At 53.4% G+C, this 27,976-nt stretch overlaps 1 protein-coding gene across 2 annotated transcripts; it reads left to right on the forward strand.

The window, feature by feature from the left end:
- The first annotated feature begins 1,468 nt into the window (after window positions 1-1,468).
- On the forward strand, window positions 1,469-27,920 carry PDE1B (phosphodiesterase 1B). 2 transcript variants are annotated; one of them, XM_049625668.1, is made up of 16 exons: window positions 12,654-13,053; window positions 13,428-13,642; window positions 18,034-18,147; window positions 19,513-19,695; window positions 19,892-19,958; window positions 20,306-20,422; window positions 22,590-22,730; window positions 23,140-23,240; window positions 23,349-23,474; window positions 23,600-23,701; window positions 24,813-24,933; window positions 25,235-25,316; window positions 25,647-25,755; window positions 26,233-26,363; window positions 26,872-26,991; window positions 27,489-27,920. In XM_049625668.1, exons 2-15 carry the CDS (start codon window positions 13,590-13,592, stop codon window positions 26,973-26,975), a joined length of 1,551 nt encoding a protein of 516 aa, XP_049481625.1. In that variant the 5' UTR covers window positions 12,654-13,053; window positions 13,428-13,589; the 3' UTR covers window positions 26,976-26,991; window positions 27,489-27,920. The 2 variants fall into 2 exon arrangements, with proteins under 2 accessions (XP_049481624.1, XP_049481625.1); XM_049625667.1 differs by lacking the exons at window positions 12,654-13,053; window positions 13,428-13,642 and adding an exon at window positions 1,469-1,631.
- The last annotated feature ends 56 nt before the right edge of the window (window positions 27,921-27,976 follow it).

The raw sequence follows: 27,976 nt of genomic DNA on the forward strand, positions 1-27,976 counted from the left end.
AAGGTGGGGGGGGGGGGGCAGGGGGAGAACTCCCCTCCCCCATTTAGAATGGAGTAAATATCTTCTGATCATCCCTCCTTCCAACCTCCAGGGTTCTTGAAATGAAAACTCACAGTTTGGGATTCTGGATTAGTGGCCTGCTTGGGATCCAGCAGTTAGTGAATACATCCCCAGTTTCTATTTACATAGGATTTTTCCCATAATGCCAAGGTAGGTGGTTATTAAGGAGGAGAGCCATTCTGAGGAATCCTAAGGTGGTTCCTGCCAGAATCCTTAGTAGGATTCAGTCCAATGCAAGAGGCTTTGCCTGTCACAAGGTCTTGAATTCAAATTTGGGTTCATTAATTGCTTTACAAGTGTTTCAGCAGCCAGGCTGTTTGGTGTGGGCCCTTAGGCACTAGATTTCTTTTACTGAAGACAGAATAAGAGGAAATAAGAAGGCCCCGCTACAGGAGGGGTTGAGATGAGATACCAGGAACGGTTTCCTGGTTCTTGAGGAGTTCTGTACAAAGATGATGCGGTCCTGCCTGCTCTGGTGGATTCCGTCTGGAGAGCTTTAAGCTTGGAAGAAACCCCCACAGGCCAGGGAGATGGAGAGAGGCACGAGGGGGAAGGCCACAGGGATGGAGACATATCAGGACCACCAAGTTAAGGGAACTGGGGAGAGGAACGGGATCCCGTGGCAACTCAGAGCAGACCTTGAACTTTTCCCTTCACATGAAGGCAGGAGCACAAGGTGTGAGGGTCTGTCTGGTCTGGGGCTGGGTTTCGGAGGGTGGATGGCTTCGGTCGGCCACGGCGCACGGGTTCCCCGAGGCAGAGAGAGAGAGTGGCGGGGGGTGGGGGGCGGCGGGGGGACTCGACCCCTCCCCCTCCCGCCCCACCTGGGGCGCACGGGCGGCTAGGCACCCGCGGATCCACGAAGCCACACGCACGCACACCGAAACTCAAAACACACACCGGGGAAGGCGCCCAGCCGCCCACACGGAGCGCTGCGGCCGCCCGCGCGCCAGGCACTCTGTAAACACGCACTCGCACCCCCCGCGCGGGGCACACGCGCCGCCGCTCGTCCCGGGCGCCCGGGTGCGTGCGCTCGCCCTTGGCGCCTGTGTCTGCGTGTGCCCCCGGCTCCCCCGCGCTCCTCGGGGAGGGGGAGGAGGGGCTGCGCGGAGTGAGAGACGAGCCGGCAGGCCGAGGAGGGAGGGCGCGCAGGGAGGGGGGCCGGCCGGGGGAGGAGGAGAGAGCAGAGGAGGCGGCCCCGGCGGCGGCGGCGGCGGCGGCGGCGGCGGCGCGGAGGGCTCGGACTGGGAGCCAGAGCTCGGCTGGACAGCGCGAGAGCAGGAGCCGCAGGAACTGCAGCTCCGCCAGCTTGGGCCGAGCCCGGAGATCCCGGCCTGGCTGGTCGGCGCCAGCCGCAGGTGGGAAGTGGTTGGGGCGGGCGGTGAGGGGCTCTCCCGGCTTGGGGCTGAGGCTGAGCCGCGGTGCCGTCTCCTCCCTCGGTTCCATAGATTGAGGCTGAGCATGGAGCTGTCCCCCCGCAGCCCTCCCGAGATGCTGGAGTCGGATTGCCCGTCACCCCTGGAGCTGAAGTCAGCCCCCAGCAAGAAGATGTGGATTAAGCTTCGCTCGCTGTGAGTCCCCGGCCGGGCGTGGGGGGAAGGGATCTTAGGGAGCCCGGAAGGGGGTGGGGGTGGGTGGGTAGCTGGAGCCGGGCTGGTGGATTCCCTCCGGCACACATGTTGGCAGGTGCGAGGAAATAAGCGGCCCTGACGCGCAGAGCCAGGCCACATGTGCAAAAGGCATGTGCGGAGCAAGTCGGCCGGTTGGAGAGGGTTTAGGAGTTGCAAAGCTAACGACGCGCCCGTGCCGGTGGACCCCCCGGGGGACACACGCAGCGCGGAGAGGCGGCACGGGATGCGCCGTGTGGCAGGGCTGCAGACGGGCAGCTTTCGGGAGGTGCCAGGCTGACTCACACGTATCCGTGTGCAGGGTCGTGCAGATGTGAGAACACATGTGTGTGCATGAGGGTCCGTGGGACACACAGATGTGTGTAGAGTGATGGCACACAGCTGCAGATCTAGTGCATGGGGATACTTGTGCCAACCTGTGGGTCATATGGGTCTCCGTTGGGATTGGTGGTTTCAGCCTCCTGCATCTTTCAGGGGATGGGGATGGGGGGCGCCCCGTACCTGAGCCCCTCATTTCTCTTGGGGCCTGGAAATCCACTGTGCACAGTAATGATGGGGGACCCAGCTGGGATCTGGAAGAGGGGGGTGGAGCCCCTACCTGGGAGCCCCCGGTGGTGGTGGTGGTGGTGGTGGTGGTGGTGGTGAAGAAAAATTAATTGACAGGGATAAGGTAACTGTCAAAACCTTTTTGTTGCTATATGATCTCCCAAGGATCTCCAAGCACATTTAGGCATCTTTTCTTGTTGTTGCAGGAGAAGGGCACGGGGGGAGGATGGATAAACAGGGAAACAAGGGACTCAGGTGTCCCATACTCCGGTCCCAGGGGAGGGAAGCAACTTTTCTTTCTGTTCCTCAGAGGAGGAGAGGATTGGGTCAAAGACAGACCATGCACCATGTTTATCTCGCAGTCAGACGCCATCGGGTAATCTCCGCAGTCTGTTGATTCTTAATCAGAGAACAAGGGAAGGTGTCCTTCTCCCTGATATGACTCCCAATGGTCCCAGGAAAAAGGCTGTAGATGTTTGGTGAGGAAATGCGGGAACCATAGCCCTGAAACCCAGTTCCTCCCCATTATCCTCAATAGTGAGCACTGAAGCTTTCCATTTACTGGGTTCTGGCAGCGGGAGAGACGGTGTTAGGAGATGGATGGATGCTAGTGATTGCTTTGTTTTTAAAATACTATATCTATGGTAATAAGATGACCCCTTGATATTGGGTGGGTCTGTCTGATTTATACTGTAGCTGCTCGGAGAGGGCTTAGGGAGAACTGAGGCACAGTGGGCAACAAGGCTTGGCATCCAAATGTGCTTCTCAGTTCCTCTCCTTTGCTGCCTCCAGCCAATGCAATTTGCTGGGCTCTATGAAGCGCAGCCTTGGAATGAGTTCTGGGACGAAGAAATGGAAAACCGGATTGAATTGATTTTTGTTGGGAGGAGCACTGGGTGATTCTTGACAGAAGACGGTGCTCTGTTAATGGTGACTAAGCCAGGGTTGGGGTGGGGGTGGGCAGGTAAGGAAGTGGTGGAAAAGCAAAGAAGGGACCTCATGGTTCATACATTAGAGAATTCAAGGTGTCCCAGGACGGCTTCCCCATAGCGCTCATAGCTCATCATATACTTTCCTTGCCTCCTTTCCAGGTAATGAATGAGACCTGCAAGAGAGCGGGTTTTACCTGTTCACTGTCTCCCACACCTTTCTAACCCAAAGTCTTTCCTGGAAGAAAATTGCTCTTTCTTCCTTGACTATGAGAAGTGCTCACTGGTGAGAGAAGAGGATCCCCAGAGGAGGCACTGAAGCCCAGGGAAAGAAGGGAATAGAAGCAGCTGCCCCTACAGACTGCATTAGCGGAGATGTCCTTACGGGAGATCATGGTGGACAGGGATCGCTAGTCTTATTGATTGAATTATTCTGGTCTTCACTCCTGTCAGCAGTCTGGTTCTTAAGAGTGCTAGCTGCATGTCATAACTTATCCAGAAAAGCCCCGTTTTCATATTATCAGTCACCAGGAATAGATTCTTGATTTCCCTTTCTCAGAGCAGAGAAAGATTTTGATATCAAGGTAGATCCCGAGTTGATGGCTTATTGGATTTGGCCCTGTTTGAATATTGGGGAGGCTTGAATGTGGAAAGAGGGGGATGGACATGATTATCCCATGAGTGGGTTCTGAATAGAAATGAAGACATATGTATAAAGGCCTTGATTCCTCTACACAACGTATCCTATCCCCCCAGCCCCACAACTGTCCTTTCAGTTTTTTTTTTAAAAAATTATTTAATGTTTATTTGTTTTTGAGAGAGAGAGAGAGAGAGAGAGAGAGAGAGACAGAGCGTGAGCAGGGGAAGGGCAGAGAGAGAGGGAGACACAGAATCCAAAGCAGTCTCCAGGCTCTGAGCTGTCAGCATAGAGTCCAATGCGGGGCTCGAACTCGTGAACTGCGAGATCATGACCTGAGCCCAAGTCACTCCAAACCCTCAACCACCGACTGAGCCACCCAGGTGGTGCCCCATATCCTTTAAATTTCTAATATAGGACATCTAGATTGTCTTCAGGGAGGCTGGGTCTGGTGTTTTTGCCTTGGGTTACAAAGCCCATACAAAGCCCATCAATGAATCTCATTGTGCAGGGCAGTTTCTTCTTGGGAAGGGCATCCAGGACTCCTGTTTCCCACAGTAGGACTCTGCCAAAGATTAACTTAAAATCTGGAAGCTATGAGCTGAAGTGTCTCTAGCTATGGGATTTCACCTCTACCTGGCAGGAAAATTTTCCTAACAGCGCAGACCTGTGAGGGGAGGCACAAGAGAGGCTGGGATAGACAGTCTGGAGATGATGGGTCGAGCAGGGTGAGTACCTCTAACCCTGAGTGAAGGATTTGACTGGACTGCCTACCCTTCTCTGAGACGAGAGGGCCTTGAGGAGTGTAGGGTAGGGTCAGTAGAAGGAGGTTTTCTGTGTATTTTGTGAATCAAGAAAATCTGTGAACAGAGATTGGTTGGCTTGCCATCCTTAGCTCATTCATTCATTCAACAACTATTAATTGACTGCCTCCTGAGGGTCAGGTGACGTGCTGGAGGCTGGGATATACTAGTGAACAAAGTAGACGGTCCCTGCTCCTATGGAGTTTGTAATCTGGAGTAAAGTGCAGTGGAGAGGGGATAAGGCACCCTGTTCCTCATTTTGCTACATCCATCCAAGTGGTAAAGCTCTACCACTCCAGTTTCTGCCTAAACTTTTCCTCTGAGGGGGCCTAGACACCAAGAAAAGCATAGAAATGAATTCTTTCTCTTTCTCCCAGGATAGTACAAGCATCACTTTCTTCTCTCTGTCCCAGTTTCTCCTGGAATTTTACAGACAGAACTTCCCTTTTCCTTTGGGATAGTATAAACACAATCCCTTCCTCTTCTTTCTTCACATGGACTCAGGACTCCCCAGATCTAGGTGCTATGTCCTAAGCTGTGGTTCAAGGTCATTACGGCTGAGCTGGAACAAGGACCCAGCTGGGCATTAGTTTTGGTCTTCTTTGTTTCATCAGAGTCTAGTGTGCTACCTGAAACATAATAGGCACTCAATAAATGCCGTTAAATAAAAGGAATGAACAAATGAATTAATGAGTCTATGTGTACATGTCACGGAGCCCAGTTCTGTCTCTGATTCTGTGGTGCGTGTGTTCCTGCGTGTGGGTGGAGGGGGGTGGGGTAGCAGGAGATAGGGATGGAGGAAAAGGAGATGGTATTGTGTTTTGAGAAGGCGATGTTTGAAAGGCGTGGTGTTTGAGGACCACAGGACGGAGCCTGGAACTGAAGGAGTTGCAGAGAGGATACAGAAACGTTATTTGGGTGTGTGGATGAGATGTATGAGGATAAAACTGTAATGCCTGACATGGGTACATATGTGTCTGGGTGAAGGTTGTGGGGGGAGGGCAGCTTGTGGAGTCAGACCTCCATGAGGATGCCTCTTTGTTTTCATATTTATAAATGGCATTTGTGATAATAAATATGTCGGGAAGGCATGCACTTCCCTGAATACCCGAAATTGTCCTATGTATGAATGAGATGATGATGATGATGATGATGATGATGATGATGATGATGATGAGTGTGTGTGTGTGTGTGCATGCGCGTGGGCATGTAGGTAATGGGATAATAAGTATGTGTGATCTTGTGTATGTGTTTGCGATACACTAACATTTTTTTTTTTTTTTTTTTTTTTTTTTTTTTTTTACAATACTGGGGAGATGAAAAGGGCAGTCGGAGGAAGCTGAGGGACTGGACTGGGTGCCTCACTGATTGATTTATCCCCCCTTGTGTCCTCATTTTGTATGTGACCCACAGAGTGATCTTCAGTGGCTCTTACTGTTTTTGAAAGCTGTGCAGCCGTTCTCCTTTTTCTGCATATGGCTGTGGGGCTGCTGTGAAGATTGCAAGATAAACTGTGGCTCCCTGGATCTCTGGAGAAAAAGCCCCATTTCTCCCAGGCCCTGGCAGGGATGAGTTTTAGTGCCTCCTTCCTCAGATCAGCCCAAGTCCCTCTTTTATTTCCAACCATGGCAAAGGGAATCTCTCCTTCCTGGGTTTTCTAGCCCCCCGTCTCACCAATACCTCCCGTCTTTCCATTTCCTTCATCAGCTGTGTCTTGAGTGAGGCATCTCGATGGTAGAAGGTGAAAAACTCTTGCAGTAAGGGAAAGGGAGGTGCAGGGAGGGAGGACATCAATTTAGACCAAAGGAAGAACTTCACAAACCTCTGGTTGGAGCGGGTGGCTGGAGAGAACGAGCATGGCCGAGTGGTGGTGGTGGAAGAACATAGGGAATGGTGGGAGACTTGAGTTGGAGTTCATGTGCCCATGCCGCCAGTTAGTAGCTGCATGACCTTGAAGTCACACGTAGTCCCTCTGATCTCAGTTCTTCATTTGATACCATCCACGTGAAGGTTTGTAGATGGCAAAGTCTGGAGTTCTTTCAGCATTGGAGAGCTTGCTGTGTGAAGAGGCAGGGGGAATGAATGGGTGACCGTTGGCTTGGATGGGGGGGGGGGAAGCTAAAGATTCAAGAAGCAGGAATATGAATTACTTAATGGGTTGAAGTCCCGGTGTCTGGGACATGATTTGGTAGAGTCTTGTTGATAAATGGTTGTCTGGAGGGGTGAGACGGGTGTCTGAGCTTAGACAGTAGAAGACTGAGTGGGGTTGCAGGCTGGCTGTCTTACAAAGGATGTGGGACACTGAAGTCAAAAGAAAAGAGAAGGACTTAACTCCCATCACCCCTTTTCCCAGTGGGTCAAGCTAGAAGTGGATGGGCCAGTTGTAGTTCTAAGACATGGTGGGTGTGGGGAGCCCCGGGACTGCCACTGGCGAGTTCTGGGAGCATTGGAGAAACTCTTCTCTGGCATTTATCCTAAATTTCTAGGTCTTGTTGGGAGTGATATGATCAGGTATGCCACATCCTATACTAGAGAATCTCTAAAGTCTCTCAGAACCCAAATATCACTTTGTTTGCCCAGAGGCCCCAGGAGGCCAGTTGGAAAGACCGAGAGAGGAAATTCTACAGTGGAGATTGCATTTGCCAGGAGGAAGGGGAGGATGGTGAGGTGTGATGTACCGGTACTGGAAGGCCAGGTGAGAGACCCAGCAGGAGAGAAAAGCCTAGACTTCTCGAGACCCCTTTCTACCTGCCCGCTGTCCAGGGAGCCCCTGAAGTCAATGAAGTGACTAGCTGTTTCCTATCTTCCCCTCTTTTTTTTTTTTGGCTGCTCCCATCTGACTGGGATGGAGGAGCAGGGGACCTTGAAACAGATCTTTCCCTCTCTTGTGAGTCTTTAAAGGAATCATCGAGGATTTGTTTCCGGCTCCTCTGCTCCCTCTGCTTTCCTCCTCTTTTATTTTTCTTGCATCCTTTCCTCTGTCCCTTCCCTCCTTTGTTCCTGTCTTTCTCTGCTGGGGTGTGTTTTGCTCTTATCTCTTGTCCCACTTCCTCTCTCCCTATTCCCTTTGACCTGGCTTCTCTGGCCCTCAATTCTCCTACCCCTTTCTCACCTTGGCCAGGGGCCAGGCCATCCCTGGGGCCTCCCCCTCCTCTTCCCCCTCCCTGCCCCCAGGAGTGGTGGTGATAGTGCAGGGTGAGTTTGCTGCAGGCGCCCTTCGGGACCACGTTAGGAGTCCAGCCTCAACGGCTGTATTCTGCACCTTCTGCACCGCCTTTCTTTTGCCTTCTCAGTGACCTCATCCTCCCAGCCTCCCTGGGGAGGAAGCCAAGTAATTGCCTTTGGATCTCAGGGGGCTGATTTTCTCAGGTACGGAAGTTGAGTAGCTATTTTCCAACCCTCTTCAGGACTGAGAAAAAGGGACAAAACCAGGGCAGCAGGTGGGGTGCAGGGGAGACACCCAAGAGATGGGAAGTTGTTAGATAATGAGACCCTCCACTAGAGAGGAAGACTTAATGGTCCCCGGGAACTGGGAGAGCATCCTGGGGCTATTTAGTGGGGGCAAAGGGAAAAAAACGTGAAGGGAAAAAAACATTCATTGTTGTCCATTCAATGCCGAGAGGTCCCTAATGCAGGTGCTTTTGCCCCTTTGTCCTGAATATCCACCCCTCCGCCCCCCTTTATCCTGCAGTGGCTTCTCTCCCCTCAGCTCCTGCTGCATTTGTGTGAGTCTGAGAAGGAAACACCAGGTTAGGATTTGACTTCAGCATCTTAGACCTGGCAGGAGTCCACTGAGGGAGCCGTGATGAGGTTTTGGTGAAGAAGCAGGCTTGGTGGGAAAAGGGTAGGGTATATCCAGGGAGTGACCTGGGTGGGGGGAGGGGGCTGGGAGAAGAGCGAGAAAGGGGGTGCTTCAGGTGGTGCTGTTGGATACAGCCTGGGTCCTTGGTCAGCAGATTCCATAGCTGCAAAGAGAAGTCAGATTTGCAAATAATTACTGTGGCTGCAGTGGCGTGATTAGGCTGCCAGCTGCTGTTGGCACCATTTAGTTTTGGGAAGGGAGCTTAGCTTCCAGGGGGCTTAGTGATTTTTTTGGCAGGCAAGACCCGAGGGCTAGAGAAACGTCCCTTTCCTTCCTGTTCCTTGGCTTCCCTGCTCCCCTGTTTATCAGCTCTTCCATATCTAATGTGATTGGCTCTCTCCTCTAGGCCCACCTTGTTTGGAAACTTCTTGGGGCCTGAGCTGAGTGAGCACACATCCCAACAGCGTCGCCAAGCTCCCTAAACATGGACCATATCTACCAAACAGTAGCTTTAGAAATTCCAGTCTTGAAGAAATATTATAAATCAGATTGTACCAGACTCACCCTAAAGACTTCTGTGTCCTGGTTGTTCTCTTCCTTTCTGTTCCTTCTTGAAATGCCCAGAAGATTGGCTGTTGTTTTGATTGCAGCAAGATGGAATAAACAGAGATACACAGGAGAACTTCCTGGAAAGTTCATGGAGGTTAGAATGTGACGTTCCTGTGATAAAGAAGAAAACCATCACCCTCCTTTTACATCAGGGTAGGGATGAGTTGGGGAAGCGGTGAGCTACTCAGAAAGGATGAACTTGAACCAGGGAATCGAGACCCAGGCATCTTGTTTCCTGAGTGCCTCCAACCCAGGTACTGAATCTGAGAATCATAAAATGTTCAGAGGAGGGAGCGCCTGGGTGGCTCAGTCTGTTAAGCGTGGACTTTGCCTCAGGTCATGATCTCATAGTTCGCAAGTGCTGACAGCTCAGAGCCTGGAGCCTGCTTCAGATTCTGTCTGTCTGTCTGTCTGTCTGTCTGTCTCTCTCTCTCTGCCCCTCCTCTGCTTGTGCTCTCTCTCTCTCAAAAATAAATAAACATTAAAAAATTTTAAAAAATGTTCAGCGGAGGAAAGTGATGCCTAGAGATGGTTGGTAAGGTTGGGGGGCAGGGCTGGGACTAGGCTCCAATCTCGCTAGTCCACAGTTTTGTGCCACGCTGGAGTGTCACACCTGCAGTCAGTCCCTTTCCAAGCTTCCAGCTCACTTTCCCATCCCAGGCCGCCTTCAACATCTGCTAGGCCCTCTGGACACAGGGCATCTGCTGGAACATCTGCTGGGATGTGGTTTGGAGGGCTGGTGGGGTGGTCCACATGGAGGTGGTTAATGAGCAGAATTAAACAATGCAGGGAGGGAGGGACAAGTGAGGCAGAGAGGGAGAGAGAGAGAGAGAGAGAGAGAGAGAGAGATCGAGAGATCGAGAGATCGAGAGATCGAGAGAGATCTTAAGGATTGGGTCCTGGGAGCCTCCTCCCTCATTAGCTAGCCTTCCTTGGACTCTATTGCCCACCCCTCCCAGTTCCTCCTTCTCTGAAGGGCTGAAGCCTCAGGGAGAGGTGACTCATTTGCCGGCTGGGCTGGGCTGGGCTGGGAGCCGGGGGATATCTGGGGTCTTATTGGTCTGGGCTGAGGCTCAAGCGGTTTGGTTACCCTCTTCCTCATCTGATCTGAGCTGTTGTGGGCTTTTGCTAGGAACACCTGTTAGAAACGGCTTCTGGTCAGGAGGCAGAGGAGGAGTACTTTCAGACACAGCATGGGTTGGGGCCAGCCCCTTCACCTCTGCTTCAGTGTTTCCCCAGACCCTCTTCTTCAGCATCTTTCAAATCTCTCTTTCCCTCCCTGCCCCCTTAGTCCTCACTGCTCCTCCTCCTCCTCCTCTCCCTGCACTCTCTTGGTTTCTGTTCTTCTCCCACTCCCTGCCGCCTCCACCACCCTCCCTCCACCCAGCTCCTCCGTCCAGTGCCTAGAGATCTCTTACTACCGCTGCCATGTCAACCTGAGGCCCACTGCCTCCCAGGATGGCACCCCAGCTCTGCCACCAGGGGGGCTATTTTTATCCCTAGAGCCACCCCCGCCGCCACCGTGCCCAGCCAGCTGCCAGAACTGAGGCTGCTTGTATAGCAATGGGGGAAGCCAGGGGAGTGAGGGGAGCAGCAGTGCTTGGGGAAGGTAGAGATCTGGTTGTTCTTGGTTGCTGGAGCACTCTGCATTTTCGCCACTTTCTGCTTCTGACTGCCTCCTGGCCCCTGTGGACTCAGGAGCCAGGGAGAAGCCCTAAACATCTGGAGTGGTGGTGGCAGGGTGACTGGGGCTTTTCCACACCAGGGGGCCTGGGTACAAGGGTGAGCATAGGAGGCTTTGTTCATGGAGGACTCCCAGTGAACGTTTGCTGAACAAATAACTAACTAAATAAAGCTCTGGGCTAAGGAATAATCTGTGACCTTCATGTATCACTTTATAGTTTGCAAGGTGCTCTCATGTGATCTCATTTGATCCTTGTGTGAATTCTGTGAAGCACATATTACTTTCCCATTTTACAGACAACGAAAGGACCTCAGAGTGTCCTGCCCAAGGTCATACATGGTGACAAAGTCTAGGCAAAAGTCTCCTGATTTTAATTCATGTCCTCTTTCCATTGGATGTAGGTGATTTCTTTGGCTCTTTCAATTTCTGAGATTTTGGAGCCTTGACATCAGCCAGTTAATCCCTTCCCTAACCCTCCCCACCTCCACCCCTGCTCTCATCCACTCCCCCATCTCCACCCCCTCTCTTACACTCCTCTGACCAGAGGCAGGGTTTCCAGTTCTTTGTTTACCCCCTGTCCCAGCTCCTATTCAGTGCAGGTGGGGAATGCTGGGAAAAGGCCTGGGAGGGAGGCGTTATGCTTGTGCTCCTTGCTATTTTTAAACTAAATTTAAGGACTAAAGGAAAGCCCATGCTGGACACTGCTGGGGTCATCCTATCTATGCCCTGCCTTCCACCCAGGGAAGTCTCGTTAGCTCAGACAGAAGTGTGGGGTGTCTGTAGATGCGTAGGTGAGTGGATGTGTGTGAAATTGTTCTCCCCAGGAAGGGGTGGTGGTTGGCCAATATCCTTCCTTATTAGGAACAGTTCATAATAATACCAGGCTGGGATGAGCAGGTATGGGATACATGCTGGGATGATGCAGCATGTATGTATGTGGGGTGAGGTGGTCAGCAGTCACTTGTCCCACCAGCTTTGGTTTTACTGAGCAAGAGAGCAGAGGGAAAGAAACCTGCACCTTTCTGTGGGAGGGTTGAGGTTCGTGAGTACTTGACGTGGCAGGGCCTGGAGTTGGGGGTGGGGGGTGGGGGAGCTGCCCTGGCTTGGTGTTTGTTGGTTTTCCAGGCTGCGTGCAGCTGGCTACCACCTTCCTCCACTCCTAGCCCATGCATGTCCCTCCAAGCAAGCATGTCCACAGGCCAGGCCAGTGACTTGTCCCTCATTCCCTGGGTGTCAAGTTCTGGGTCTCTGACTTTGGGTCTAGTCCCTTTTTTCTCTAAAAAACACTCATCAGTGTGTGTGGGTGTGTGTGTGTGTGTGTGTGTGTGTGTGTGTGTGTGTGTGTGTTGGGAGAGCAGAGAGAATGAGATGGGCCCAGAGAGGGTTTCCTTTCTTCCAAAATCTGCAGCAGCCCCGCTTCATGGCTACCGGGACGTACGCCAGGAAACAACTTGTAGATATTTAACCTCCATTCCTCTGTTGCTGTTGAAGCCCACTTCCACTTGTCCCAGTGCTCAGTGAGACTGAGAAACAGCAGGTTCCCAAACTTCATTTGTTTATAATCCTTCAAGGCTTTGGCACAGTGACAAGGTATTTTAATTTCTCTCCGCTTTTTGGGGATAGAGCTGGCGGGGGGAAGACTTCCCGTCATAAAATCCTAGCTCTTGGTCTGTTTCTTCTCTTTTCCCTTTCTCCTGTCATACTCATCCCCACTAGTCCCCTTTCCTCATCTCCATATTATCCCCAGCTCTAAACCCTGGATTAAGGAGAAGGCAGTCGCGCGGGACTCTTCCCTGGATGCGTTTGTCTTCACCCGGGGCTCTCCTCCTTGGCCCCGCCCGGCCCCTCAGCTGACCAATCGCGGCCCCGGTGCGCTTGTATCAGTGACGTCACCTCACAGCCAATCGGGAGGCGGGCTGGGGCTGTACGCGCACGTCCACTTCGCGCCGCAGAGGCCGGCTTCTGTCCCCCAACCTGAGCGAGAGCAAAGCCTGGAGGCGGAAGGGGTGGGGGGTGGGGGGTGCCTGGTCCCAGGCCCGTCCTAGGCTGTCCCATCAATTCTCTTCTCCCTCTGGGCTGGACTGGCCTCTCCCCAGTTCATTCACAGTTATCCCCCAGTCCGCGTTTTCTAGATGAGACCACGGTGGGGGGGGGGGGGGCTGGGAGTGGGAAAGTAACTTGCCCAACCTCTTGGTTTCTATGAGCGAGTCCTCCCGACTTTCATTCACTGCTTGGGCGGGGCCTTCCCTCCCCCTTGAGCGGGTCTCTGGGTGAGGATTCCCCTGATTCCTGGCTTCCATAAGCCCCTCCCCTGTAGTTTCTGCTTCTCATGCTGTCTTGCTTCTGTCCTTTCAGGTGGGTTAAAGCTCATTTTGAAGAATGGCCCCGGAGGAAGACCCTGGGAGGGAGCTGAATCTGCCTTAGCCCCTCCAGGGGGCCCTTGCAGGGTCCCTTCCCCTCCCACGGGCGGACTTCCTCTCCACAACAGGTTCAGGGTGGGTCCCTGGCCCTGTACCCTTAAGCCTTCTGCTCACCCCTTCTCCCCAAAGAGGAGCCCCACCTCCTCAGAACAAGGGGCTGGACTGTGCTATTTCTGTCCTTTCTGGGATTCTTCTGAGAACAGATTCTTGTTTTCGGTCTGATTCAGATGTGAAACTTTTCCCGTGGCCTCTCACCCAGTTGCTGTGGGCTGCTTCTCTGTCTCATCACTCCCTTCTTCCTCCCGTCAGGCCCCTCCTGTTCCCCTCCCCAAAGTTCTCTCTGGTCAGTCGCTCAGTTCTGCCGAGACCTGGAGGAGGAAGTTGGGCCCAAGAGGGAGTCATTCCCCTCAGGGGCCCTGGGGCCCTGGGGGCGGCATTTTGATAACTCTGAAGTAGGACACTTTGATTCCCATGGCAAACCCTGTTCCTGTGCAAAGGAGCCACCTCCAGGTCCCCATCCTCAGGTAGGCACCAGGGCTGAGAAGGGGAGAGGGGGGGAGGAGGAGAAGGAGGACAGGTTGCTGTGGGTCCACCACTAGTACTTTGGTGGAGGGGGAGGGATCAAGACTTGATGGCCCCCATATGTGGGGTGTGTGTGTGTGTGTGTGTGTGTATGTGGCCTTCTCCACCTTTTACACCATCTGTCTTACCCTTCGCCTTATTCTCCTTCCATTTCCATCTCCCTTTTCTTTGTTTCTTTCTTTGTTTCTTCTTCCTTTCTTTGGCTTCCTATTAACGGTGGCAGGTGACTTAGCAGTGCCTCCCCCCTTTCTCTCCTCACCCCAGCATCCTTAGGACCTCACATTCCTCTGAAATCTCCTCATCTGGTCTTAAGAACCCCAGAGGGAAATAGGATTCTTCTCCCAACCCCTAGCCCTTTGACCTGAGGCAGTCCTGTCCTAAGCGCCCACTCACAGTGATTTTTTTAGGAGTGTGGTTGCTGGAAGTAATACAGGGAGCTTTGGAAATGGCCAGATCATCAGCCATGATGATCCAAAGAAATGAAGTGCTGGGGAAGCTGAGCTCTTCTGGGGTGTTGGGATTGTTACTGCCCTGAGCCTTCCCTTTCGGCTGCCTAGAGCTGGGAGAGACTGGGCCTTCCCAGGGGTCAGGGTCTGAGACTTTTCCTGGGGCGCAGGGGCTGAAGGGAAAGGAGAAAGAAGCGGGTGTGGAGAAACAGGGCTAGGGGTGGAGGTGGAAGGATTGCTGGGGAAGCTTCCAGTTTTCCTTAGGCCGGGATGAGGACTGGACAGGGGTGAGCATCCTGTTGTGCAGGGAAAGGGACCCTTTCCTGGACTCTCTGAGGACCGAACCAGAGGGGGTGGAATGATACCGCCATAGGTGGAGAAGTGGGACTTCCTGCAGAATGCTGAGGTGAGGGCTGTGGGCAGGTCTGGGGAGATCCTAACTCCGCAGCCCTGAAGGACTTTAGAACCAAGGCCACTGCCAGGCTGGAAGGGTGGTGTGGGAGAGATAGAGGACTTCAGGAGGGTGACGTCCAGCACCTGGAGCCTTCTAGCTGCCCGAGTCCAGGTCCCCTTCTTGGACTCCCCGTTTGTCAAATGTATTCTTTAATCTTTCTTTCCCCCCCTCCCCGTTCCTTCTGGTGTCTGGATCATGTCGGGTTCAGATTTCACCAGAAGCTATAAAAGAGCAAGATCTAGAGGGGGAGGCAGGAGGAACTTGGAGGGAAGGGTGTGTTAAAGCCAGCCACAACTTCATTCTTCTCTGCAGGCTCTCCATTAGAGTTTCAGAAGCCCTGCCTCAGAGATCTCCATCGTGAGCTCTGGCAGATAACTCCGCACCTGATTCCTCTGCCCCCTCTCCCTTTGTTTATTGAACGAACATTCACTGAGCACGTACTGGGTGCTGTGCTGGGTATAGCAGCAGAATAAGCAAAGTCACTGTTAGCGTCGCTAAGGTGCTTACAGGCTGCTATGGGCCGACAGACACGAGCACTTCCTGGTGGCACACTGAGGAGCCATGATGAAATGGGTTCTAGCTTCTCTCCACGCAAGTTACATGCTGGAGCTCCTTCTGCCCAACACCTTTGGTGTGCGGGGCACAGCTAGGCTCCAGTAGTGTGAGTCGTGGGCTTGCCCGCCTGACTGAGATTGACAAGTTGTGTGACCTTGGGCCAGTCACTTAACCTCCCTCATCAGGTGATTGTGTGGCCCACGAGAGGTTTGTCACTATGAAGGAGATATCATGGCCAGGTTCACTGCCCCATTTCCCCTGTTAGGGGGCTTCCTAATCACCAGCCTCCGTCCAAACTAGACTCACCCTTCTCCACCCGGACTTGGGATGGAGAAGGCAGGCGCTTGTTGGATTCAAAGGCAATGGCGGGTGAGCTGGTTGGGGTGGGGCCAGCGTGATGCTGGTCAGTTCGTTCCGATTCACATCACGTTTATAGAAACCCATCATTGTGTGTCAGGCCCTTCGCACACATTATTTCATTTAGTCCTCTTGTTGACAGCCCTTCACAGGTGGTTTATCATTATCTTCACTGTTTTACAGATGAAGGAAAAGAGGCTCTAAAAGAAAGGTTCTCAAACTTGTGTGCAGGAGAACCATCCTGGGTGTTTGTTAAACATGCTTGCAGATCCTTGGACCATGACCTCAGAAATCCTGGGTCAGTAGGTGTGCAGGGGGACCTAGAATCTCAATTTTTCACAAGTAGCCCAGGTGATTGTGGTGCCAGTGGTCTGCAGGCCACATTTTGATAGCTCCTGATTGAGAATTAGTCAGTGACTTGCCCAAGGGCTCTCAGAGCCAAGAGGTGATAGATTTGAATCCAGGATTCCTGCCTCCCAGAACTCAGCCTCGGTTTCTGCCTCGGAAATAGGGGTAGCGATTTCCTCCCAACTCCCTCCCTCCCTCTAGGCCCATTGTGAAGATAATATGAGATAATGTGGGAGAAATCACTTTTTAAAATGTAGAGCTGGCGACACTGCTAACGATTATGCGAATACATGCAAATGAACACGCGTGGGCTTGGCTGTTCACTTTGGGAGCCTGTGCTGGGATGTTTCAAGAGGTGGGTCGAGAAAGGAAGTGGAAGAACTTTGGTGAGTTTAGTTTTGGGTTTTAAAAAGGGCTGACCAAAGTGGAAGATGAGGGCTGGGGCGGGAATCCGTGAAGAGAGATGAGACCAGAGGCTTTTCTTTCTTCTTGGGTTGTGTGTCCCCAGATTTGAGGGTCCCTGGCCACAGGGACTGACCAGGAAAGGGAAGCCCTGGCTTGTGCCTGGGCTCCAAAGGCCCAGAGGCGGAGCGAACCTCTTTGTTCTGCCATCTCTGGGATAGCAGTCTGGGAGAGGCTGGCTCAGTCCCCCTTCCCAGCTCATTGTTTTTTTATGTTGACTAGCCTCTATCCCACCTCCCTAATGAAGCCCTAGCTGGGGCAGCAGCTTTACTGAAGCTGGCTTCTTTCCTGCCATTTGCACATGCAGCAGGAAGGTCAGAAGTGGGGTTTGAAGATGATCCACTGAGGAAGCTGCTGCATCGTCCTCAACTGTTTTCTTCCTCCCTTTCCCCCTTTCCCTTCTGCCCCATTTGCATTCTGACTGTCTTCATCAGGACTGCTGGCCCCTGAGGTGAGAGTTGGACTGTGACTCTCCCTCTGGCTGGCTATTTCGGGCACCCCCTTTCCAAAGCTGCTGAGACCCCAGGATTCTGGAGCCGCTTCTGTTCAGGAGTACCATTGTTCTCCCTCCCCGGCATCCCTGGGAATTGATGCTAATTTCAGCCTCTGGTCCCTGACTCATTCTTTTCTCCTTCCTGACACATAGGGTGACCTTGGGTTTCTGAAGCCCCTCTCAGTGGGGAAGTGTCATGGCTACCATTTCACCCCCCACCTTGGTTTTAGGCGAGGCAGGGCAGAGCTGGGGGAAAGAGTGAGAGGGGAATGTTTCTTTGCTTTCTTTAAAATCATCATCTAAAGTCAGAGTTTTGTTGGCTTTGTGGCTGCCTGGGCTGGACTCGCTGGACTTCTAAGAAGTCTCCCACTTAATCTCTGACCCCCAGCACTCACGGGTGCAAAAGATGAGGGATTGTACCTTCAGGCAAAGCATCCCGTAAATGAGACCCATGACCTCACTCCCACCACTCTGGCTCTGGGGGAAGCTGCTGTGGGGCAGACGTTGGGGATGGGCACAGTCACACATTGCCAATGCTTCTCTTTGGCACAGCATTGGGGAGGCAGGGGTTAATCCTGCTTTGTCCGGGTTGATGGATTCAGGAATCATAATCCATTAGCTCTGCCTGGATGGAGTGAGGCCAGGCAAAAGCATTCAGATTGGTCTTTGTTCTGTGTCTTCGCCATCCCTGACAGGGACGGAGGGGTTGTGGACATGTACCCCCCTCCCTGCCATGACCAAGGGACATAATGGAAGAATCCCGGGAGCTCTTTTGCTTGCTGTTGACCCCACAGCTCACTCTTCTGGGGGAAATTGGCAATCTCAGCTCTTGGTTATCTAGGCTACGAAACAGATCATCCCCAAAACATTGCCCCAGGGGCTTGTACCTACCTAATGGTGCTGCGCTCGGGGCAGTCTGAGCCAGAGTTTTCAGGAAACAGTGACTGAAGGGAGGTGTTGAGAGGTCAGAGATAGGTGGGGATGGTGGGGTCAGAAAAAAGCCCAGGATGAAACTTTGGGGGTAGATAAATTTAATATAGGCAGTGGCAGTAGCCTGGGATGAGAGACACTAGCTATGATGCTTACTGTTAGAAAGAGTAATGATCTGTGGAAGACTGAGGCCGGGTCTGTAACATGCACCCCATCAGAGGGTGTTGTGTTACCACGACAAGGTAGCAGCAGCGTCTGACCGGGCTCTGCGTACCCACCCCCCCACAGGCTGCGCTACATGGTGAAGCAGTTGGAAAATGGGGAAGTGAACATCGAGGAACTGAAGAAAAACCTGGAGTACACAGCTTCTCTCCTGGAGGCCGTCTATATAGACGAGACACGGTGAGAGAGCTGCACACACAGGAAGATCCCAGACAGGCACAGTGATCCAGGGTTGGGAGTAAGACAGAAAGCTGGTGACAGAGATGCGTGCCAGGGCCGGAGCAGGATGGGAGAGCAGAACTGTAGATAGAGATGTCATGGAGGTAAAGAAGCAGAGGAACAGATAGGGAGTAACAGAGGTAGAGACAGACACAGGTACCAAGGAGAGAAGACCTTCCGAGCTGGAAGGGACCTTGAAGCTCATGTGGTCCTAACCTTCTTGCCTGGCGGGTGGGGGAGGAATCCCTCTAGACCTGTGCTGCCCAGGATGGGAGCCACTGGTCACAGGTGGCTGTTGAGCTCAAGTATGAATTGAGCCGTGTGTGTGTATGTAAAATGCACGCTGGTTTTCAAAGAGTGAGAAAAAGGATTGTAAAATATCTCAATATACTTGTTGACTTCACATAGAAATGCTAATATTTTGGGTGTATTCGGTTAAAGAAACCTTATCATTAAAATGAGTTTCACCTGGTTCTTTTTACTTTTTTATTTTATTTATTAATTTTTTTTGATGTCTATTTATTTTTGAGAGAGAGAGAGAGAGAGAGAGAGAGAGAGAGGCAGACCTAGAGGGAGACACAGAAACCCAAGCAGGCTCCAGGCTCTGAGCTGCCTGCCAGCACAGAGCCCAACGTGGGGCTTGAACTGACGAACTAGGGGATCGTGACCTGAGCCAAAGTCCAGCACCTAACCGACTGAGCCACCCAGGCACCCCTCTTTTTACTTTTTTAATATGGCTACTAAGCGATTTCAAATTACTTATGTGTGGCTTGCATTTTATTTCCGTTGGACAGTGCTGCCGGTCTCCAGGCTCCCTGACAAGGCGGTACCCGGTCCATTTTCTGCTTGAGCACTTGCAGAGTTGGGAGGCTCACTACCTCACATAGTGAGCTGTTTCATTATTGGAGGCATCGGATAGAGAGAGACAGACATTTAAAAAATGTAGTGAGAGAGCACTCCTGAGTGGCTCAGTCGGTTAAGCGGTAAGCCTCTGACTTCGGCTCAGGTCACGATCTCACGGTTCGGTTAGTGAGTTCGAGCCCCGCCCCGCGGCGGGCTCCGTGCTGACAGCTCGGAGCCTAGAGCCCGGTTCGGATTCCGCGTCTCCCTCTGCTTGCCCCTCTGCCTCCGCTTGCACTCTGCCTCTCTCCCTGTCTCAAAAATAAATAAACGTTAAAAAAAAAATGTAGTGAGAGAAAGGCAAGGGAGGGTCAGAGAAGGGAGCGAGGAGAGTTGCTGAGCGGTGGGGTGTGGCTGGGCCCAGCGTCTCTAGGTTGTGGAAGCACCCGCTGTCTTTGTTCTGTGACTCCCCCTCCGGGGCCTCAGGCAAATCTTGGACACGGAGGACGAGCTGCAGGAGCTGCGGTCGGATGCTGTGCCTTCGGAGGTGCGGGACTGGCTGGCCTCCACCTTCACGCAGCAGGCCCGGGCCAAAGGCCGCCGCGCGGAGGAGAAGCCCAAGTTCCGCAGCATCGTGCACGCCGTGCAGGCCGGCATCTTTGTGGAACGGTGAGGCCCGCCCGTGCCCAGCCTCCCTCTGCCTCTAGATGTGACCCTGTCCCCCAGACACCCAGGGCTTCCGGGGCCCCTACCGGACCGCCAGCGTGGCCCCCCTGCGCCCAGCACGCAGCCTCACAGCCTGCCCCACTCAGACCCCACTTCCCCAACCTTCTTACCTGCGCTTCTTTTCATCATTCGCCCTTAGGATGTTCCGGAGAACGTATACCTCTGTGGGCCCCACCTATTCCACTGTGGTCCTCAACTGTCTCAAGGTGACCCCACGGGTTTTTGGGAAAGAGGAAGAAGGGTGGGGGATGGAATGCTCATTGGGACTTTCTGACTCTTCATGGGGTGATTTTTGCTTTCCCTTTTAACTGCCATTCCCATGCTCCTCAAAACGACATGTTGCCCACTCCAGAGGCAAACTCCTACGTTTTTGTCTCCTCTGTACTGAGAGATGTGTTGAGAAGAAGGAGGCCCCGCTTTACCACGTCTTTGTCTTCCTGCTTCCCAAGCCTCTGTAAACATTGGGAAGTCCTCCTTGAAGTCTAATTGTAACCCTCGCGGAGGCTGGGAAGCTCCCCTGGGAGTCTCCCTGCCTAGTCTGTTGTTTCCACAGAACCTGGACCTCTGGTGCTTTGACGTCTTCTCCTTGAACCGGGCAGCAGATGACCACGCCCTGAGGACCATTGTTTTTGAGTTACTGACTCGGCATAACCTCATCAGCCGCTTTAAGGTTGGGCAGCATCGGACCCCTCTTCCTGGGCAGGGTTCTCGGCTCCCATCACTCCTATTCTAGAAGATTCCCAACGAGCAGGTCCCACAGGCTCCCTCACTCAGTCTCACCATCAGGGAAGTGTCCCTGTGCCCACCCGCGCAGCCTCTCTTTCACTTGCTCCATCCTGAGCTTCTGACTTCATTTATTGTTTTCGAGGAGAAGATTCTAGGTCTGCAACCTTCCAGCCTAGGGTTCTGCTCTCTCCCGCTTTGCTTCTTTCTCATAACTTGTCCTCTCCAGGCTGGCCCGAGGTTCAGCTCCCTGTGTCAGCTACCCTGCCTCCTGCCTGTGGACACCCGAGGCCTAGAGTCCAGATGCTGTCAGCCTGTGCCCTTGGGACTAGAGTCTCTCCATTTGTTTCCTGGCCACTCCTTCCCTTCCCCCTCAACTCTAGTCTCTGGCCAGGGAGTTTTATGGAGAGGATCAACTCTTGGCGAGGCTGGGTGGGGCTGTCTGAGGGGAGGGAGGGTGTGTGAACTCAGTTTGTTCTTCAGCTTGGCTGACCACAAAGAATAGAGGATTAAAGTCCTCTCCAGATTCTGTGCCAGGGGAGAGTGTCTTTGGGGAATAGGGGCTGGAAAAAACCACTTCCATGTGGAAAAACCACACTAGGAGTTGGAGGGTAAAGGGGTTGAAGGGTCACATTGGGAATATTTGGCCAGCGCTTAGGTGGGGGTGGGCCTAGATGTTAGAGCAGAGGAAAACATGAATGTTCTGAGGGGGCCAGGCTGGGGACAAAGGGGTCTAGTTGGAGGGGCCTTTCTCGGAGGGCTTTGGAAGATCGTCCAACCGTCCTCTGCCTCTGCTTCACTGCTGTACGCCGTTGGTGCGTGTGAGCCTTTCCTTGACCCTTGACTCCTCATTTTACAACAACTCTCAAGAAGGTTTCCAGAACTTTCCTGAGATGCTCAGTTGAGATTTTCCTCGGTGCCTTCCTGAGGCCAGTCCTTCTGCAGCCTCATTTTCTTCCTTCCAATCCTGCCTTCTCCAGGCCAGAGAACAGCAGGGTCTTCCTTTTCCTAAGCTTTTTCCCAGCTCCTGTTTCTCCAAACTGGTTCTCAGACATACTCCAGACGCCAGGTTCTCCTAAACTTTGCTTCCTTGCCTGGAAGGACTGGTTTTGAGGGACCCCAAGAATAACTGCATCAGGTTGGGTTTGGCCCAGCCCCGGTCCACCGTGCGCCAAGGCAATTAGAGAGAGAGGGGCACTTCCTGCTTTAGTGTTCACTCAGGGCAGAGATTCCAGTCTGAGCCGCCCTTGTCAGGCTCCACGTTCCCTTCCTGGGCACCCAGCCCCTCCCCTGCGTCCTTTCCCTTCCCTCCAGGGACACCATGGCAACGCAGAAGCAAGGGCAGTTGTCATGGAAACGGTCCTTTAAAATTCCCTGAATTTGGGGCACAGCCCTCCGGGGTGGGGGTGGGAGATGTTAGGGTCTGACTGATTAGTGGTGCATCTTCTACGTCTCCTCACTATTGCTCACCTCTACAGAAGCCTGCCCCAGTCTTGAACCTCGCTCTCCTCACAGCCTCAGCAGATCCAGGGAGACTGGTGCAGACACCAGCCCTGCCCTCTGGGAGCCTTGGGCCTTTGAAGGAGGCAGGCATGCTCCAAGGGCATGTACGGAGACAACTCACAGTAGCTGGACAGAGCTCTGGCTCCCGGTGCTTGAGTGTGTGTGTGTGGGTGTGGGTGGGTGGGTGTGTCTGGAAGGGTCATCTTATTCTTTCCCCTGAACTTCTCTCCATGGTCTCAGATTGGGGATGGGATGGGGTGGTTGGAAGATAGGAGGGAAGTTTTCTTTTCTTAAAAATCCCCAGGGAAATAATAATAATTACAGCTACTCTTTAGAGAGCACTTACTAAGTGCCTTGTACTTATCTCATTAAATTCAAGGTAGGTGGTATTATCTTCATTCTGCAATGAAGTATCGGAGGCACGTGGCTTACCCAAGGTCACAGGGCCAGCAGGCGGTGGAGGCGGGGTGTGAGCCCAGGTTCACCTGACTGCCGAGCTCGTGCTTTCTCCCTGGGCCCCACTGCCTCCTGTAGACAGGCGGCATTGCTGATGTCAGTCCTCGGCTGCGGGCCATTCCTGCAGATCCTCGATTTTCTCCTTCCCACTGCAGATTCCCACTGTGTTTTTGATGACTTTCTTGGATGCATTGGAGACAGGCTATGGGAAGTACAAGAACCCTTACCACAACCAGATCCACGCAGCAGATGTTACCCAGACAGTCCATTGCTTCTTGCTCCGCACAGGGATGGTGGTAGGTGCCCAGGAGATCATTCTTCCGTGGTTTAGGGTCTTCCGGCTGCAGAACTGGGAAGTCCAGACTGTACTCCCATTTCCCTTTCTGTCTCTTTGGTTCCTTGCCTTTGGTATCTCAAAGTCTTTACAAAGTCAAATTGGACTTCGCTCAATTCTAGAGAATTCCTGGGTGGACCATAACTTCATGGGCAATGCTGGGGACGTGTGCTGGGATGCAGTGGGAGTGTTGCATGGTGGGGTAAGGGAGGGCATTCCGCCATTCTGGGAGCTGAGAAACCTGCCGTCTTAGCCCAAGAGCTGGCCTCGAAGAATGGAAGGGATGGGCTGAGTGGTATAGCCTGGTGTGGAGGTCTTTGGGCAGTGAAGGGCAGGGGTCAGACCCCTCTCATCCTGTCCCTTTCTCCCAGCACTGCCTGTCCGAGATCGAGGTCTTAGCCATCGTCTTTGCTGCAGCCATCCATGACTATGAGCACACAGGCACGACCAACAGCTTCCACATCCAGACCAAGTGAGGGGTGCAGATGTGGCAGGGGCAGGAGGGGCCAAGTGGGGGTGGGGGCGGTCACCGGAGTCGCCACCTATAGGGAGCTGGGCCTGATGACCCTTGGCTTTGCAGGTCAGAATGTGCCATCTTGTACAATGATCGCTCCGTGCTGGAGAATCACCACATCAGCTCTGTCTTCCGAATGATGCAGGATGATGAGATGAACATTTTCATCAACCTCACCAAGGATGAGTTTGTGTGAGCCGAAGGCGGCAGTGGCCGTCCCGGAGAGACCCCTCACCCAACCCTGTCTTCCTCCTTCCTGGCCCTCCTGCCTCTGGGTGCTGTAGGGGCTGATCGCTTTTCTGCTTCTGTCCATCCAGAGAGCTACGGGCCCTGGTCATCGAGATGGTGTTGGCCACAGACATGTCCTGCCATTTCCAGCAAGTGAAGTGCATGAAGACGGCCTTGCAGCAGCTGGAGAGGTGACATCTGGTGGGGGTGTGGCCGGGACTCGGCCAGAGTGAGCACTGTGTGAAATGGGGACACGTATGTGGGCAATTGGGGTGCCAGGTCTTTACCTGGATGTAGGAACTCTCCTGGCCCCAGGTATCTGAGTCTGTCTCTGTGGCCCTGTGTGTGTATGTGTGTGTGTGTATGTGTGTGTGTGTGTGCGCGCGTGTGACACGTGTGTGTCCACGGCCCTGGGTTTATGTACAGCCCAGGCTGTCGGTCTCCTGGAGAGCACTTTGGGCCAGGAGTCTGAAATGAACGTTACAGCCCCTGCAGGACAGCCTTTCCCTGGAACGTTGGCAAAATCAGGCAACCTTTCTGGACTCGCTTTCTTCTCTGTGCAGTGTGAGAGTGACAGGCTTCCCTGCAACGGCTTACAGCCAGTTCCTCTGCTAATAGGGCTATTGAGAGAATCATTGGAGGTTAAAGAAAAACAGCACAGAACAAATGCCGTGATTGCTGAATGTTGCTTAAAAGTGGGTGGGAGTCTATAAGTGCGTTTAAGAGAGAACAGACTGTGTGTGTGTGTGTGTGTCCTGAAGGTGTGTCCCGTACGGCGTCTCTGCGTGGGACAGCGTGCAGTGTGGCATTGTCGGGGAATAATAATATAACAGTAATAATAATAATAATTGTTACTAATGTTATTATAGATAATAACTACTCAGCACTTACCACGTGCCAGACACTCTACTAAATGCTTGTATGTTGTGTGTCATTTAATTCTCAGAACTACCCTGTGGGGCGGACTCTGTTACTATTTCCAGTTAGCCTTGAGGAAAGTGAAATATGGAGATTTTAAGTAACTTGCTCTGTGTCTCACAGCTAGGGAGTGGTAGGTAGAGTGGGGATTTGAACCCAGGGCCTCTGGTTCCAAGAGCTCGGGCTGCTCCCTATACGTATAGGAGCGTGTGCGTGCGTGCGTGTGTACCTTTGTGGGTGCGTGCACATGCGTGTCATCTCAGAGACCAGTTGAAGTTGCCTGCAAGGATCCAAGGACATGCATGTGATGGGAAGTTAGGAATGGTCCAGGTTTCCTTATCCTAAAAGATTGGTCTCCCTTTGCTTGCCACCTGCCCTGACCAGGATTGACAAGTCCAAGGCCCTGTCTCTCCTGCTCCACGCTGCTGACATCAGCCACCCAACCAAGCAGTGGTCAGTCCACAGCCGCTGGACCAAGGCCCTCATGGAGGAATTCTTCCGCCAGGTAGCATGGCGTCTTCACCCACCCCTGCCCTTCTCTCCCCTTTGTTCTCCAGGTTCGCACTCCACCTCCAGATCTTCGTGCAGCTACCTGCAACCTCTGACTTGATCCCAAACCCCTGGGATCAGATGTCATTTTCCCAGAAGCTTAACTGTAGTTGCATTCCCCTTGCGTCTCATCCATTTCCAGGCCAGAGGCGCTGAAATTCCTCTTCTCTCACAACTCCCAAGCTCCCCCAGCCTCACCCTGGATCTGGTAGTCTGAGGCACCCCCTCCAGCTTTCCCTGCCCTGTCTTCTCCCCAGGGTGACAAGGAGGCGGAGCTGGGCCTGCCCTTCTCTCCACTGTGCGATCGCACGTCCACTCTGGTGGCGCAGTCCCAGATTGGTGAGTGTCCTTTCCCATAGGGAGGAGAGTACCGGGAAGGGGAGAGGATGCCTTCTCGGCCTGGCCCAGGGTTGCTCCAAGTTGCCATCCCTCAAAACCAGTCTTCCTATCGAGTAAGCCTGTGCTAGAGCACGGGGTCCTGGGTGAAAGGCCTGGGGGTGCAAAGGCAGGGTCAGAAAGGCATTATTCCAAAGGCTGCCCCCACTGGGGACTCCTCAGCCCCGGGTTACCCCATTTTCCACGCAGCAGGGGGTGCCAGCCACACAGGCCCCCGTCCTCTGCCCAGCCCTCCAGGTGAGGCCTCTCCATCCTGCTCCCCCTTCCCTGCAGGCTTCATTGACTTCATCGTGGAGCCCACCTTCTCTGTGTTGACCGATGTGGCTGAGAAGAGCGTCCAACCCCTGGTGGATGACGACTCCAAGTCTAAAAACCAGCCCAGGTGAGGGATGCTGGGGTAGCCGGGTCTCCTGCTTCTGGGGGAGGCAAGAGGAACTCACAGAGAGCCCACGGAGGAGGTACAGCCATGGTGGGGCCGGCGGAGAAGCAGGCTACTCAAAACTTGGGAGTCCCTGATGTGTGTCACACACAGGGGTGAAAGGATGAGACCAGAAGGGTGTGACCCGCACCTGTGGTGCCCTCCACCAATTTTTGTTTCTTCCATTAGCTCTGTCTCTCTTGCCTCTCTGCTAATCTTGTTTTTATTTTCCTTCTAGTAGGAGGGAAGGTGTGGAGAGGGAGGGGTGAAATTGAGTGAAGAGGGCCAGGGACTTGGGGGTACCTAGCAGAGGGAAAGGGAGAGAAGGATAAATCTCCTTAAGCCTCCTCCTGGTCCTCCTTCCCCTCCACTCTGAGGGCTGGTGAAGGCAGCTCTGGAGTGGGCCGGGTCTCACCTCTCGAGCTGGGGGGCCTGCTTTAGCTTCCAGTGGCGCCAGCCTTCTCTGGATGTGGAAGTGGGAGACCCCAACCCTGATGTGGTCAGCTTCCGCTCTACCTGGACCAAATACATTCAGGAGAACAAGCAGAAATGGAAGGAACGGGCAGCAAGTGGTAGGTACCGTTGGAAGCGGGGATGAGGCCTTGTGGGGAGGGTGGCTGATGGAGCAGTAGCAGGACCATTTTCCTTAAGCCCTGGAGCGTCCCTTTGTGTGACTCCCAGAATTGAGGATGGAGCTAAGCAGACTAAAGTTAGATCCCAGGAAAGACTGTTGAGCTGACTGGCCTGGATCATTCTAGAACGGGGACAGGAGAGAAGATAGAACAGCCATATTCCACAACCCGAGGGACTCCATGCATATTGTGGTCTGCAAATGGCGCCCCGTTAGATTAGGGTAACTTGGTGGCCTTGGCTGGGAAATCTCTTCCTTTATGGGTGAATTGAGGGTTGTGAATGTTAGCACGGCTAGAGGGGCTCTCCCTAAGTTGGCATGGGTTGAGTATAGTTCATCTTGAAGGCGGAAGGATGCATGAGAATCCTTTACTTTTCTCTATATACTTTTTGGGTTCTGGGGAAAAATATTTCTTGGTCTGGTCCTGACTTCCTAAATGTCCCCTGCAGGTATCACCAACCAGATGTCCATTGACGAACTGTCCCCCTGTGAGGAAGACACCCTGCCCTCCCCTGCTGAAGATGAACACAACCAGAACGGGAATCTGGACTAGTCTGGGACTGGGCCGGGTGAGCCTGTGTGGTGGAGTGGGGAGGGTCTGGAGATTCTGTAGGGAGTAGGGAGAGCTGGGTGTCTGACAAGGCATCTTAGAAGGGTCATCTCTGGGGTTCAGTGGATGTGAAGTTCTCCCTCACTTTTCCTGGGGAGGAAAATGGAGGAAGTGGACACAGAACTGAGCCAGGGTGTGAGTGGGAAGCAAGGAATTTTTCCCACCCCCTCTGTCCACTCCCTGCAGGAAGGAAGGAAGAAGCTCCTCAGAACAGGGAGGGCCTGAGCAGCCAGCCTCTGTAGCACCTTTGAGAGGGTTCGGGAACAGGGCCCAGTCAGGGTGCAAGATTCTGTGAGGTCGAAAACCATCCCCCAACACCACACCCTTGGCTGGGCACCCTGTGCAAGTGGTTTAGGCACAACTGTATATGGGACTGAGTGGGGGGACCTGGAGAAGGTGAGTCAGGCTGGAGATAAGGCAAAGAGCTGAGCACTGAGACCTCTCCCTCTTTCCCAGGTCCTCAGTGAGTCCAAAGTGTTCGATGTCATCAGCACCATCCATCGGGACCGGCTCCCCCATCTGCTCCAAGGGAGCACGGAGGTTGAGGAACAGACAACCCACCCGAAGGCCAAATGCCAGAGATTGTGGGGTTGGGGGAAGGGCCCCTCCCCACCCGACACCCATTGGGGCACACTTCAATTTCCCAGCAGCAAGACTGGGGAACTTTAGGGTCCCAATGGTCACTGTGCCCATCCCCCTGCCTCTGGACCTGCCCCACCCCCTCCGTGGCCAGATGGCAGGCTGGGGGAGGGGAGCTTCTTGGAGGCTTCCCAGGGCCCAGAGGGGAGGGTCAGAGATGCCAGCCCCCAGGCCCTCCCCCATCCTTTTTGCCTCCAAGTTTCTAAGCAATACATTTTGGGGGGTTCCCTCAGCCCCCCCCAGATCTTAGCTGGCGGGTCTGGGTCCCCCTTTTCCTCCCCTGGGAGGGGCTGGAATAGGATAGA

The sequence above is a fragment of the Panthera uncia genome, chromosome B4 (assembly GCF_023721935.1).
Source record: "Panthera uncia isolate 11264 chromosome B4, Puncia_PCG_1.0, whole genome shotgun sequence".
In the NCBI taxonomy this organism is placed as follows: domain Eukaryota; kingdom Metazoa; phylum Chordata; class Mammalia; order Carnivora; family Felidae; genus Panthera; species Panthera uncia.